We start from the raw sequence: 12,930 nt of genomic DNA on the forward strand, positions 1-12,930 counted from the left end.
GGGGCCCGGTGCTGGTTTTGGGGTGCTGACCCCCGCGGGGGGCGGGGACATGGGGGTGCTGCATTTTGGTAAATAAACTGTTTTTTGGTAAATAAACTGGTTTTCTCTGGTATAGGCTCCACGGGGGGAAAGGAGGGGGGGGCACTTCTCTTGGAGGTGACAGCACGGCGACGTCACGGCTCGGCGGTGTGACGTCATTTCCCCCACCGCCCCCTTCCCCCCCCCCCCCCGTTTGAAACACGCTCGCTTCTTTAGCGGCGATTCTTTTTGTTCCCTCCGCGCCGCCGTCGCGCTCTGTCAATCAGAGTACGGGATCGAGGTATGTCCCGCCTACTCCTCCATCATGTGACTCTGGCAGTTCTCGAGAGAGAGGTAGCGGCGGGACCGGAACCGGAAGCGGACGGGAGCGGGGCCGGGGCTGAGGCGGGACCGGAGCGAGATAGGCCCGAACCGGGGTAGGCCGAGAGTGGGGCCGGGCCGAGGTGGGACCGCGGCCGACAACGGGACGAGGCCTGGACGAGGCCTAAGAGCGGAGCGGGAGCCGCCGTTCCCTCCCGGGGTAAGGGGACGGCGGCGGGGCCCCGGGGATGGGACGCACCCCCCCCCCACACACACCGGAGCCACCCGTGACGGCCCTGGGGCCAGATCTGCGCCCCGGGGGGGGGGCGTACGGCGGTCTGGTCTCCTGTCCTGCCGCGGGACGCCCCCGGATCTCACGGACACCCCGGACACCCCGAAATCCCGTCTGACCCCCTCCCCGGACACCCCCAGCTCCCCGCGCTCCCCAACCCCAGCCCTGCCTGCCCCCCCGGGACACCCCCGTGTCCCTCTGCCTGTCCCCCCAGCTATGCCAGGACGCCTCTGGACCCCACTGCCCCCTCCCAGGACACCCCCGGAGCCCGGGACACCCCCAGACCCCACTGCTTCCCCCCCAGGACACCCCCAAACGCCACTGCTTCCCCCCCAGGACACCCCCAGACCCCACCACCCATCTCCCAGACTCCCCCTATTTCCACTCCCCCCCCAATCCAGACACCCCCACAGCGCCGCCATGTCGGACAGCGACGACAGCAACTTCTCGGAGGACGAGAGCGAGCGCAGCAGCGAGGCCGAGGAGGCCGAGGTGAGGCTGAAGGCCGCAGCTGGGGAGGGGGAGCGTGTGTGGGTGCCCTCCCTTACCCCCCCCTTAAACTCCCAACCCCAGGCCGAGGAGGAGCGTGCCAGCGCGGCCGGCAGCGAGAAGGAGGAGGCTGAAGAGGAGGAGGAGGAAGAAGAGGAGGAGGAGTACGATGAGGAAGAAGAGGAGGAAGATGATGACCGACCGGCCAAAAAGCCGCGTCACGGCGGCTTCATCCTGGATGAGGCCGGTGAGCTGGGGGGGTGGGGGTGGGCGCAGGGGTGTTGGAGGTGCCCCCCCGGCCCCGCTCACCACCTTGACCCCCCCAGACGTCGACGATGAGTACGAGGACGAAGACCAGTGGGAGGACGGGGCCGAGGACATCTTGGAGAAAGGTGAGAAGCGACCCCCCGGTGCTTTGGGGCCCCCCCCAGGCCTTCGGGGCTCTCCCCGGGTCCCTTCCCCGCCCTGGAGGCCCAAGGAAGAAGATTGAAGCGCAGCCCCTTGGTCCCCACCCCTTATTCCCCCCCCACCAAAACCCCATCCCGGGAGGGGAGAAGGGGGAGGGACAGCCTGTCTCCCCCCTGCCCCGTCCATCTCTCCCTCCCTTCCCGCGTCCATCCTCTCGGCACATCTCATCCACGCTCGCCTGGGGGTTTTTCTTTTGCTTTTTTCCCTTCCCCCCCTTTTCTCCCCCTGCTCCGTCACCTGAATTTTGATTCCTTCCCCTTTGTTCCCCCCTTCCCCGCGCGTGGTTTTGCCGCTATTATTTGCTTCATCCTTCACCGCCACCTCTTCCTCCCGAGCAGAAGAGATCGAAGGTAAGCCCAAATCACCCCACCGTCACCCCCAATTTCCCCTCGGGGTCCCCCCCACTTCCTCCAGGGGCCGAGCGAGCCCGGCCCATCCCCCCTCTCCCTTCCCCCCCCCCCCCCCCCCCCATGAATAAAATCCCGACCGTCGTCTTCCTCGCAGCTTCCAACATCGATAACGTGGTGCTGGATGAAGATCGCTCTGGCGCTCGGCGGCTGCAGAACCTCTGGAGGTGACGGCGGCTCCGCCTGTGTGTTTGTCCGTCCGGGGCGGGGGGGGGGGTGTCGTGCTGATGTCCCCCCCTCTTTTTTTTATTTTTTTTTTTTTTTGCTCAGGGACCAGCGTGAGGAAGAGCTTGGCGAGTATTACATGAAAAAATATGCCAAGTCCTCGGTGGGAGAAACGTGAGTTCCCATCCCCAGCATGACGAGGGACGCCCCCACTGCTTCTGTTTTCCTTATTTTTTTAATAATTTCAATAATTCCCATAATTTTCTGTTTTTTCAGCGTTTACGGCGGTTCCGACGAGCTCTCGGACGACATCACGCAGCAGCAGCTGCTGCCTGGAGTCAAGTGAGTCTCGGGGAGGGCAGGGGGTGGTGGTGGGGAAACCCCTTGTGGTTTTGGGGAGAAAAATGAACAAATCCGGACGAGCCGCCCCGTAACAGCGTCTCCCTCTCTGTCCCCGCGCAGGGACCCCAATCTCTGGACGGTGAAGTGCAAGGTGGGTGCTGGGGAGGGTGCGGGGGGGGGGTCTCGGCAGGGGGAGGGCACGTCCTCACTCCTGAACCCCCCCTTTTCGTCCCCAGATCGGCGAGGAGCGCGCCACAGCCATCGCCCTGATGCGGAAATTCATCGCTTACCAGTTCACCGACACGGTGAGGCCGCGGGTTACGGCCGGGAGTGGGGGCGGCGCGGCGCTGTGATGTCACCAGGGCATCACCGAGGCATCCCTTTGTCCTCCAGCCTCTGCAGATCAAATCGGTGGTGGCCCCCGAGCACGTGAAGGGTTACATCTACGTCGAGGCGTACAAACAGACGCACGTCAAGCAGGCGATCGAGGGGGTGGGCAACCTCCGCATGGGCTACTGGAACCAGCAGATGGTCCCCATCAAGGAGATGACCGACGTCCTCAAGGTGGTGAAGGAGGTCACCAACCTCAAACCCAAATCTTGGGTCCGTCTCAAGAGGGGAATCTACAAGGACGACATCGCCCAGGTGACGGGGGAAAGACGGGGACGTTTTGGGGGGGGACAGGACGCGGAGGCGGCTGGCTCACCCCGTTTTCTGCACGCCCCCTTTCTTTCCCCAGGTGGATTACGTGGAGCCCAGCCAGAATCAGATCTCCCTCAAGATGATCCCCCGCATCGATTTCGACCGGATCAAAGCCCGCATGAGTTTGGTAAGCAAATCCGTGCCGTCGCAGTGCCAGTATTGCCGCCGCGGCATCACTCTTTGCTCACCCCCCGCTCCCCCCAACGTTGCCCCGCAGAAAGATTGGTTCGCCAAGAGGAAGAAATTCAAGCGACCCCCACAGAGGCTTTTTGATGCCGAGAAGATTCGGTAGGCGACTGTCGCCATGGTGGGGGACGGCAGACGTGGCCCCTGCTGCACCGGAGTGGGGGAGGATTTCATCCCTGGGGGGCTTCTGTCCACCGAGGGGGTGATCTGGGTTTCGTTGCAGGTCCCTCGGAGGCGACGTGGCATCCGACGGCGATTTTCTCATCTTCGAAGGCAACCGCTACAGCCGCAAGGGATTCCTCTTCAAGAGCTTCGCCATGTCGGCCGTGGTGAGCCGCGTTGCGGTTTAAACCCCAAACCTGCTGGTTTTTCCCCCCAAAACCTTCCCCTAACTTCAAGATCAGGGGGCGCTGTGGAATGGTTTTGACCGCCGGCTCTGCTTTCGGTAGATAACGGAGGGCGTGAAGCCTACCTTGTCTGAACTGGAGAAATTCGAGGACCAACCCGAAGGCATCGACCTGGAGGTGGTGACGGAGAGCACGGGTAAGCGGGCGCCGTTGTCCCCACCCCATCCCCGTCCCCGCGGCGGTGTCCCCTCACCGTCCCCCTCGCTATCGGCGTCGTCGCTCCAGGGAAGGAACGAGAACACAATTTCCAACCTGGTGACAACGTGGAGGTGTGCGAGGGTGAGCTGATCAACCTGCAAGGCAAAATCCTCAGCGTCGACGGCAACAAAATCACCATCATGCCCAAACACGAGGATCTGAAGGTCAGGGAGGACCCGGGGAACGATGTCACGGCCGTGGCGGACCCCCCCAGCCCCTTCTCCGTGTGCCCACAGTGTTCCCTCTTTTTTTTTTTACCCCCCCCCCCCTTCCAGGACATGCTGGAATTCCCAGCTCAGGAACTGCGGAAATATTTCAAGATGGGCGATCACGTGAAGGTGATCGCAGGGCGTTTCGAAGGCGACACGGGGTTGATCGTGAGGGTGGAGGAAAATTTTGTCATCCTCTTCTCTGACCTCACCATGCACGAGGTATTTGGGGGCGGGGGGGGGCGGGTAAAAAATACAGCTCGGCATCCTGCCCCGAAACAGGCTGGGTTAGTTTTTTTGAGGGGGGAAAAAAGCAGAAACACAAAAAAAAGTTGCGTCTCATGCTTCTTGCCCACCAGCTCAAGGTTCTACCGCGTGACCTGCAGCTTTGCTCGGAGACAGCATCCGGCGTGGACGTGGGGGGGCAACATGAGTGGGGTGAGCTGGTGCAGCTAGACCCCCAAACCGTGGGCGTGATTGTCCGGCTGGAGCGGGAGACCTTCCAGGTGGGTCCCAGCTCCCTGGAGAAGCCGTGGCGGCGTTTCAGGGAGGGGGGGGCGGTTTCCGCACTCGTCCCTGTGCCGTGTTGTCCCCCCCACCATCCCGTGGGGGTGTCCTGGGTTTTTTAGTTGCCCCCCGCCCCAAGTTTTTTCACCTGTTCCCGTAGGTGCTGAACATGTACGGGAAGGTGGTGACGGTGCGGCACCAGGCCGTCACCAGGAAGAAGGACAACCGCTTCGCCGTCGCCCTCGATTCGGAGCAGAACAACATCCACGTCAAGGATATCGTTAAAGTCATAGACGGGCCTCACTCGGTAGGGGCTTACCAGGTTTTTGGGGGGGTACTGGGGGTGCGACAGGCCCCTCTTGGTGTTTTGAGGGGGTCCCAGGGGTGCTCTGGGTCCATCCCTGCTTCAGGGATCGTCCCTGGCGTAAGCTGTGTCCCTGTGGTGGGGGGGTTCCCTGGTGTCTTGGGGTCCCTCCCCTGCTGGGGGGGGGAGGATCTAATCACTCCCCGCACTCAGGCTCGTGTGTCCCCCTCTTTCCATGGGGGCAGGGGCGCGAGGGGGAGATCCGACACCTTTTCCGGGGTTTCGCCTTCCTCCACTGTAAGAAACTGGTGGAGAACGGCGGCATGTTTGTCTGCAAGACCCGGCACCTCGTCCTGGCAGGTGGCTCTAAGGTGAGGATACCCCCAAAGACTGCCTTGGGGGGGCCGCAGCCCCCCGGTTTTGCTGCTGCCTCCCTCCTCCAGGCGCCGTTTTCTCTCCCTCTCGCAGCCACGGGACGTCACCAACTTCACTGTGGGCGGCTTTGCCCCCATGAGCCCCCGTATCAGCAGCCCGATGCACCCCAGCGGGGCTGGTGAGTGTTTTGGGGGTGTCCCCGAGGTCTGGGGGGGTGTCTCCGAGGACTCCCGACCCCCCCCGCCCCTCCTCAGCCCCCTTTCTATCCCGCAGGCCAACGCGGTGGTTTCGGTGGTGGCGGTGGGATGAGCCGCGGCCGCGGGCGGCGGGATAATGACCTCATCGGGCAGACGGTGCGCATCTCCCAAGGACCCTATAAAGGTGGGTACTCGTTTGCTCCCCCCACCGCAAACAGGGGAGGGGGCCTCGGGGACACCCAGACCTCCCCCTTGACCCCCCCCTCCATCCCACAGGCTACATCGGCGTGGTGAAGGACGCCACGGAGTCCACGGCGCGTGTGGAGCTGCACTCCACCTGCCAGACCATCTCCGTGGACCGCCAGCGCCTCACCACCGTGTGAGTTGGGGGGCGACACCGGGTTCAGGGGGGCCCCCTGGAGACCCCCCCAAGGGTCAGGGGGGTCCTCAGGGGTGGTGACACCCCAGCCAGGACCTCCCGTGGGGGGCAGATGACACCCCAAGACATGAGTGGGGCTCTTCTAAGGGGTCCCTGTGTCCTCCCCCGTGACACCCGCGTGTCCCCACAGGGGCTCACGGCGCCCGGGGGGGATGACATCGACCTACGGGCGCACCCCCATGTACGGCTCGCAGACCCCTATGTATGGTTCTGGTTCCCGCACCCCCATGTACGGCTCGCAGACCCCCCTGCATGACGGTGAGTGGCACGGGGGGACCCCGAGGGGGTGGATCGGCATGAGGGGGGACCTTGGGGGGACACAAAGGGGACACGGGAATGGAGGGGACAGGGGTTGGGGGCCCTGGGGGGATGTGGAGGGGTCTGGGGGGGGACACGCAGGGATTAAGGGGACCCCGGGGGGATGTGGAGGTGACAGGGCTGAAGGGGGGGGCGGTGTGGCGGATGATGTCACTGACGGCACCGCCGGGGACCCCTGACAGGCAGCCGCACGCCGCACTACGGCTCGCAGACACCGCTGCACGACGGCAGCCGCACACCCGCCCAGAGCGGCGCCTGGGACCCCAACAACCCCAACACCCCTTCCAGGTCAGTCCGGGGGTCCGCTGCGACCGCCCTGTTTTGGGGTCCCCCAAACAACCCCGCCGCTCATTTTCTGTGTATGTGTGTGTCCCCCTTGTTAGGGCCGACGAGGATTTTGAGTACGGCTTCGACGATGAGCCCACCCCATCGCCACAGGGTTACGGGGGTACCCCGAACCCCCAGACCCCCGGTTACCCTGACCCCTCGTCCCCCCAAGTCAACCAGCCCTACAACCCCCAGACCCCTGGCACGCCGGCCATGTGAGCACTCCCCCCGCCACCCTGAATTGCCACTCTTGGGACCCCCAAAACCCAGCCCTGAACGGGGTGGGGGGAAACTCCCGGGGGTCCCCAACTCCTCCTGGGGGTCCCCAACTCTTCCCCGACCCCCCCCCCAGGTACAACACGGAGCAGTTCTCGCCCTACGCCGTCCCCTCGCCGCAGGGCTCCTACCAGCCCAGCCCCAGCCCCCAGAGCTACCACCAAGTGGCCCCCAGCCCCGTGGGCTACCAGAACACCCACTCGCCGGCCAGCTACCACCCCACGCCATCGCCCATGGCCTACCAGGTATCCCCGGGACCCCCCCCGAACCCTCTGAGCCCCCTCGTAGCCCCCCATGCCCCCTCATAGCCCCTTACGCCCCCCCCAAACCCCCTCATGGCACCCCCTCATACCCCCCCTACACCCCCCAAACCCCCCCCTTGTAGCCCCCCTACACACCCTATAGCCCCCCCTTTTAGCCCCTGAACACCCTCATAGCCCCCCTAAACCCCCTTGTAGCCCCCAAATCCCCCTCACAGCCCACCTAAGCCCCCCCAAACCCCCCATAGGCCCCATCTAACCCCCCCAGCCCCCCTACACCCCTTTGTAACCCCCAAACCCCCCTCACAGCCCCCCTAAACCCCCCATAGCCCCCCCATGCCCCTTTGTGACCCCCAACCCCTCTTTGCAGCACCCCCCCCATAGCCCCCCTATGCCCCTTTATAGCCCCCAAACCCCTCTCGCAGCCCCCCATAGCCCCCCTCCACCTCTTTGTAACCCCCAAACCTCTTCCTGCTGCTCTCCCCCCCCAGGCCAGTCCCAGTCCCAGCCCAGTGGGGTACAGCCCCATGACCCCCGGAGCCCCCTCTCCAGGGGGGTACAACCCCCACACCCCCGGCTCGGGCATCGAGCAGAACTCCAGCGACTGGGTGACCACCGACATCCAGGTGAAGGTCCGCGACACCTACCTGGACAGCCAGGCCGTGGGACAGACCGGCGTCATCCGCAGCGTCACGGTGAGACCCCCGGGGGGGGTGTTTTGGGGGGGGGGGGGGGGAGGTTTGGGCAGGGGGTGATGCTGACAACCCCCCCCCGTTTTGTCCCCGCAGGGGGGGATGTGCTCCGTCTACCTGAAGGACAGCGAGAAGGTGGTGAGCATCTCCAGCGAGCACCTGGAGCCCGTCACCCCCACCAAGAGCAACAAGGTAGGGACCCCCCAACTCTTCCTGGGACCCCCCCCGGGACCCCCTGACCCCCCCACCCCTCCTAGGATGCCCCCAGGACCCCTTGACCCCCCCACCCATCCTGGGCCCTCTTCAGGCTCCCCCCAGTGTGTCCCCCTCCACCCCGTGGTCCCTCCTGGACCTTCTAGATCCTCCCCAAACCCCCCCTGGGCCCCCCCAAACCCCCCCTCTCCCCCCATTTACACCCCCCCCCCCCCTGCAGGTGAAGGTGATCCTGGGGGAGGATCGAGAAGCCACCGGGATCCTGCTCAGCATCGACGGGGAGGACGGGATCGTCCGCATGGATCTGGAGGAGCAGCTCAAGATCCTCAACCTCCGCTTCCTCGGCAAACTCCTGGAGGCCTGAAGGGGGGGGTGTGTCCCCCTGTGCCCCCCCCGCTTCCCCCCCCTTTTCTTTGGCTCCCCCCTTTTTCTTTCAACCCCCCTCTTTTTCCCCCCCTTCTCTGCTGGTTTGTAGCGAGATGTAGGTGTGGAATAAACGCCTGTGGGTGCGGTGTCCCGTCTTCTCTGCTGCCCTTTTTTTGGGGGGGGGGGGGTGGGGTGTGTGTGTAACTGGGGGGGCCCCCCCAGCCCCATAAAGCCGGGGGTGGGGGGGTGTCAGGAACCGGCCCCCCCGTGTCCCATGAGGCTGGGGAAAGGGGGGTTCAACCGGCTGGGGGGGGGGTGTTGAACCCGGACCCCCGTGGGGCGGGGGGGGGGTCTCGAACAGGGACACACCCCCCCCCCCCCCCCCCCAAGTCCTGGAAGGGGGCGAAGGGGGCTCAGCACGTGTTCCGCCCCCTCTGGTGCCTCCTCCTCTGATTGGCTCTCCCGCCGCCGGCTCCTCCCCTCCTCGGCCGCTATTGGCTAGAAGCCGCGCCGCCATTGGTCCTCGACCCTCCCGGTCCGCCCTCCGCGTCTTGCCTCCTCCCCTTATTCTAGCCATACCGTTGCTCATTGGCTGGCGGCGCGGGAAGGGGATTGGCCGCTGCGGCCGCGCTTGCGCCGTAGGGCGCGCGGTGCGGGAAGATGGCGGCGGCGGTGGCGGCCGGGCGGGCGGTGGCGGTGGCCGCGGCTGCGGCCTGTGGGGCCTGCTCCGCCCTGGGAGCCCGCCGGGCCCGGGCCGTGCTGGGCCGGGCCTCCAGCGGTACCGCCGGTACCGAGGCGGTGCTGCGGGAGCGGTTGCGGCGGCACCAGGTGGGGGTTGGAGCCGTAGCGGGCAGGGTCGGGCCTGAGGGGGGCGGTGAAGGCCCCGCAGGGGGGTAACGGGGCTCCACGGGTGGGTGTCCACGGGTGTCCCAGCCCAGGGCTCCACGGCCGGCCCTGTCCTTCCTTGGGGGGGGGATTCCGGGCCTCCCCGGGGGTCTGTGACTGTCCCCGGCCTCTTCCCAGGCCGGCCCTGGGGCTCCACGGGGTCCCCGCTCATCCTTGGCCGTCCCCAGGACCCCCCTGCGTGTCTCTGGGGCTCCCTGGGTGTCCCTGGCCACCCTCAGACATCGCTAAGGGGGGGTCCCCAAGGGGTCCTGAGCCTCCCCAGCTGCCTCTGGGGGTCCCCAAAAGCTCCTGGGCTTCCCCAGGTGTCCCCAAGCATCCCTGGGCATTCAGGGGGCTCCCCGGGTGTCCCTAGGCCCCTCAGCCACCCCCTGCCTCGTCCCCACGGCCTCACCGTCACGTGTGTCCCCGTGTCCCCCCCAACCCCACAGGCAGCAGAGGGACCCCTGGGACGTGCCCCTGGCTCCGAGGAGGAGGAGGAGAAGGAGGAAGAAGAGCGACGGCGACGGGAACGAATGGCAGCCGCTCGACGTTTGGCCCTGCGTCTGGCTGGGCTGCTGGGCACTGGCACCGGCGTGGTGCTCGTCTACGTCTTCGGTGAGTCCCCGGCGCCTCACGGGCACGTGTCCCCTCCCGGTGCCACCGCGGTGTCGTGTGTTCGTGTGTGTGCGTGTCCCTCCTCATCTCCGCTCTCCCCCTCCCGCAGGCAGCAACGCGGTGGACGAGCACGGTGCCAAGGTGAGGGTGTCCCCCTCTTTTTTTTTTGGGGGGGGGGGGCTGTGCTGATGTCCCCTCCCAGACGTTTGGGGACAGCGCGGGGCCTTAGCACCTTTCCCCTCTCTCCATCTGTCCCTTTTCACTGTTTTTTTCCCTTATTTGGGGGGCTTTTCATGGGGTGGGGGCACCTCCCTGTGTCCCCGAGGGGAGCAATGTGTCCCGAAAGGGCCTGATGGTCCTCGTCACACCCCAGGGGGGCGTTTTTCTCACCCAAAATCCCTTTTTTTGGAGAATCTGTGAGGTGTCAAGGCAGGTTTTTGATGTGCTGTGCGAGAGGGAGAGGTGCGAATTATCCCGCGCGCTCCGGCGTCCGGCTGGGGAGGGGACGTGCGGTGACATCAAACGGGGTGACAGAATTGGGGAGGGGGGTGTGCCGAGGGGGTGAAAATGACACCGGTGGGGTGACAGGACAGTTGGCAGAAGGAAACGACACGGAAACGGCGTCACCTACCTGCGAATTGTCCTCGACACCTCGCGTGTCCCTTCCCCCTGGCCCCCCCGCGGCCCCTCCGATGTCACTGCGGTCCTTCTCGCTATCCCCGTCTTAACCCTCCGCCTCCCCCTTCTCCCCGCAGATCCCCGATGAGTTTGATGGCGGTGAGTGACACCCCCGCGGGGGGGAGGGAGGTGACAGCCACTGCGGGGGGAGGGGGACGACAGGGACACGACACACGTCACCCCCCGGGGCCATTTGACACTTTGGTGTGGCTCGGTGGAGATTTTTACGATGTTTTTAACGCCCCATTGTTACCCAAAAGAGGTTTTTTGGGGGAGGAATTTTGGTCTTTATCCTGCTGGGGGGGGGGGGGGCACGGCGGGGGGGGGTGTCCCCCCACCTTGGGGACCCCGGGTGACCGTCACCCCCACCGGTTCTGCAGACCCCGTGGGCATCCAGCAGCTCCGCAGGACCTACAAATACTTCAAGGACTACAGGCAGGTGCGTGGGGACCCATTTTGGGGGGAATCTGCCCTTTTTGGGGGGGCTTTTTGTCCGACAAGGGCGGGGGGGCGTTCCCATCCCAGGTTTTTAACCCTCCCGGGTACGTTTTGGGGATGGTTTGGATCCTCATCCCCTCTCAGGTGACCTGAGCCCGGTGCTGAGGAGCCACATCCCTCTTTTGGGGTTCCCCACACTTCGGGGGGGCGGGGGCTTCATCCCCAGTCTCCAGCCCTTGTGTGTCACCCCCCCCCCCCCTTTTTTTAGATGATCATTGAACCCACCAGCCCCAAACTGCTGCCGGACCCCCTGCGCGAACCCTACTACCAGCCCCCCTACACCCTCGTCATCGAGCTCACTGACGTCCTGCTGCACCCCGAGTGGTCGGTGAGCATCCCCCCGAGTTTCCCGTGTCCCCCCCATGACCCGTCACCCCTCCACCCGTGACATTTCCCCCCCCCCAGCTCGTCACCGGTTGGCGTTTCAAGAAGCGGCCAGGCATCGAGAGCTTCCTCCAGCAGCTCGCACCCCTCTACGAAATCGTCGTCTTTACCTCCGAAACTGGCATGGTGGGTGCCAGATCTGGGGGGGGGACACACACCCTGAGGGGTGACAGGGCCACCCAAGGGTGTCCCCCACCCTCTTACACCCCCTCCCATTTTTATTTCGCCCCCCCTGCCCCCAGACTGCTTTCCCCCTCATCGACAGCGTGGACCCCCACGGCTTCATCTCCTACCGCCTCTTCCGCGACGCCACGCGTTACATGGACGGGCGACACGTCAAGGTTGGCGGCGGGGGGACGGGGACGCGCGGTGGGGACACGAGGTCACTGCGGTGACCCCCACCCACCCTCCGCCAGCCCCTTTTTTTCCGTGTCCCCCTCCCAGGACATTTCCTGCCTCAACAGAGACCCGGCGAAGGTGGTGGTGGTGGACTGCCGCAGAGAAGCGTTTTGCCTCCAGCCCTACAACGGGCTGGCGCTGCCTCGGTGGGACGGCAGCTCCGACGACCGCGCGCTCTATGACCTCACTGCGTTCCTCAAAAGTGAGTAGAACCCTCCCTGGACCCCCCCCATTTTGTCCGCCCCCCCCCCATAACCCGTCCGGCCCCGCAGCCATCGCCCTCAGCGGCGTGGAGGACGTCCGGACGGTGCTGGAGAATTACGCGCTGGAGGAAGATCCGCTGGCGGCTTTTAAACGCCGTCGGACGCAGTTGGAGGAGGTGAGGGACGCGACGCTGGGTGATGATGACGCGACAAGGCAGGGGCGGGGATGGCAGCGTCCTAATTGCCCGTAACGGCTGTTTTTCACCCCGAATCGGGGCGGTGCAGGAGGAGCAGCAGCGCTTGGCCGAGCTGGCACAGGGGAAAAAACCGACGGGGCTTTTCCTGGGCGCCTTGGCCGGACGCATCTGGCCGCGGTCTAAGCAGCAGTGATGTCAGCGTGATGTCAGCAGGGTGGCACCGTGACGTCAGCAGCACAACTCACCGGGGGAGGGGGGGGCCGTGACACGCACACTGCCGTTCACCGGTGCCGCGTCACCTGGATGACGCAGTCGGGCGACTCCATGGCGGGAAGAGGGGGGAGCCGGGTGCGGGGCCCCTCCCCAATTTTGGGGGGGGGTGCGGTTTTGGGGGGGGGGGCGTGACCCCAGCGGGGGTGAATAAAGGGTGACGTGGAGCTGTGGGTGCACTGTGCTGCTTGGGGGGGCACGGGGACACCCCCCCCCCCTGCTGCTGTGTCAGATCTGGGTCATTTTGGGGGGGGCTGTGGGGCTGGATCCGCCTTTTGGGGGGGGCCTGTGGAAAGGGGGTGTGGTTGGGAGCAGGGGGCGGG

At 65.5% G+C, this 12,930-nt stretch overlaps 2 protein-coding genes across 5 annotated transcripts; both read left to right on the plus strand.

The window, feature by feature from the left end:
• The first annotated feature begins 328 nt into the window (after window positions 1-328).
• SUPT5H (SPT5 homolog, DSIF elongation factor subunit) lies at window positions 329-8,624 on the plus strand. 3 transcript variants are annotated; one of them, XM_075738625.1, is made up of 29 exons: window positions 329-559; window positions 1,045-1,123; window positions 1,205-1,367; window positions 1,447-1,512; window positions 2,093-2,162; window positions 2,266-2,334; window positions 2,437-2,502; window positions 2,623-2,653; window positions 2,739-2,807; window positions 2,896-3,147; window positions 3,242-3,331; window positions 3,422-3,492; window positions 3,614-3,719; window positions 3,840-3,933; window positions 4,023-4,159; window positions 4,271-4,426; window positions 4,564-4,710; window positions 4,872-5,018; window positions 5,261-5,386; window positions 5,484-5,568; window positions 5,664-5,771; window positions 5,864-5,966; window positions 6,157-6,284; window positions 6,527-6,632; window positions 6,728-6,886; window positions 7,024-7,192; window positions 7,699-7,902; window positions 7,996-8,091; window positions 8,333-8,624. In XM_075738625.1, the coding sequence occupies exons 2-29, from the start codon at window positions 1,052-1,054 to the stop codon at window positions 8,474-8,476; spliced, it is 3,234 nt and encodes a 1,077-aa protein (XP_075594740.1). In that variant the 5' UTR covers window positions 329-559; window positions 1,045-1,051; the 3' UTR covers window positions 8,477-8,624. The 3 variants fall into 3 exon arrangements, with proteins under 3 accessions (XP_075594740.1, XP_075594741.1, XP_075594739.1); XM_075738626.1 differs by having other exon boundaries at window positions 375-559; window positions 1,033-1,123; window positions 1,447-1,519; XM_075738624.1 differs by having other exon boundaries at window positions 397-559; window positions 1,033-1,123.
• A 477-nt stretch (window positions 8,625-9,101) lies between these two features.
• Window positions 9,102-12,774, plus strand: TIMM50 (translocase of inner mitochondrial membrane 50). 2 transcript variants are annotated; one of them, XM_075738589.1, is made up of 11 exons: window positions 9,105-9,306; window positions 9,813-9,978; window positions 10,088-10,119; window positions 10,734-10,755; window positions 11,037-11,095; window positions 11,363-11,482; window positions 11,560-11,664; window positions 11,781-11,879; window positions 11,983-12,139; window positions 12,210-12,316; window positions 12,426-12,774. In XM_075738589.1, exons 1-11 carry the CDS (start codon window positions 9,139-9,141, stop codon window positions 12,528-12,530), a joined length of 1,140 nt encoding a protein of 379 aa, XP_075594704.1. In that variant the 5' UTR covers window positions 9,105-9,138; the 3' UTR covers window positions 12,531-12,774. The 2 variants fall into 2 exon arrangements, with proteins under 2 accessions (XP_075594705.1, XP_075594704.1); XM_075738590.1 differs by lacking the exon at window positions 12,426-12,774 and having other exon boundaries at window positions 9,102-9,306; window positions 11,955-12,139; window positions 12,210-12,322.
• The last annotated feature ends 156 nt before the right edge of the window (window positions 12,775-12,930 follow it).

Source organism: Balearica regulorum, chromosome 34 (assembly GCF_011004875.1).
Source record: "Balearica regulorum gibbericeps isolate bBalReg1 chromosome 34, bBalReg1.pri, whole genome shotgun sequence".
Classification (NCBI taxonomy): domain Eukaryota; kingdom Metazoa; phylum Chordata; class Aves; order Gruiformes; family Gruidae; genus Balearica; species Balearica regulorum.

Coding starts and splice junctions, on each gene's coding strand:
- SUPT5H (XM_075738625.1), top strand. CDS start 1,052: ATGTCGGACAGCGACGACAGCAACTTCTCGGAGGACGAGAGCGAGCGC. Junction 2,654..2,738: donor TCTGGACGGTGAAGTGCAAG/GTGGGTGCTGGG, acceptor TTTCGTCCCCAG/ATCGGCGAGGAGCGCGCCAC. Junction 3,493..3,613: donor TTTGATGCCGAGAAGATTCG/GTAGGCGACTGT, acceptor GTTTCGTTGCAG/GTCCCTCGGAGGCGACGTGG.
- TIMM50 (XM_075738589.1), top strand. CDS start 9,139: ATGGCGGCGGCGGTGGCGGCCGGGCGGGCGGTGGCGGTGGCCGCGGCT. Junction 11,665..11,780: donor TTACCTCCGAAACTGGCATG/GTGGGTGCCAGA, acceptor CCCTGCCCCCAG/ACTGCTTTCCCCCTCATCGA. Junction 11,880..11,982: donor TGGACGGGCGACACGTCAAG/GTTGGCGGCGGG, acceptor TCCCCCTCCCAG/GACATTTCCTGCCTCAACAG.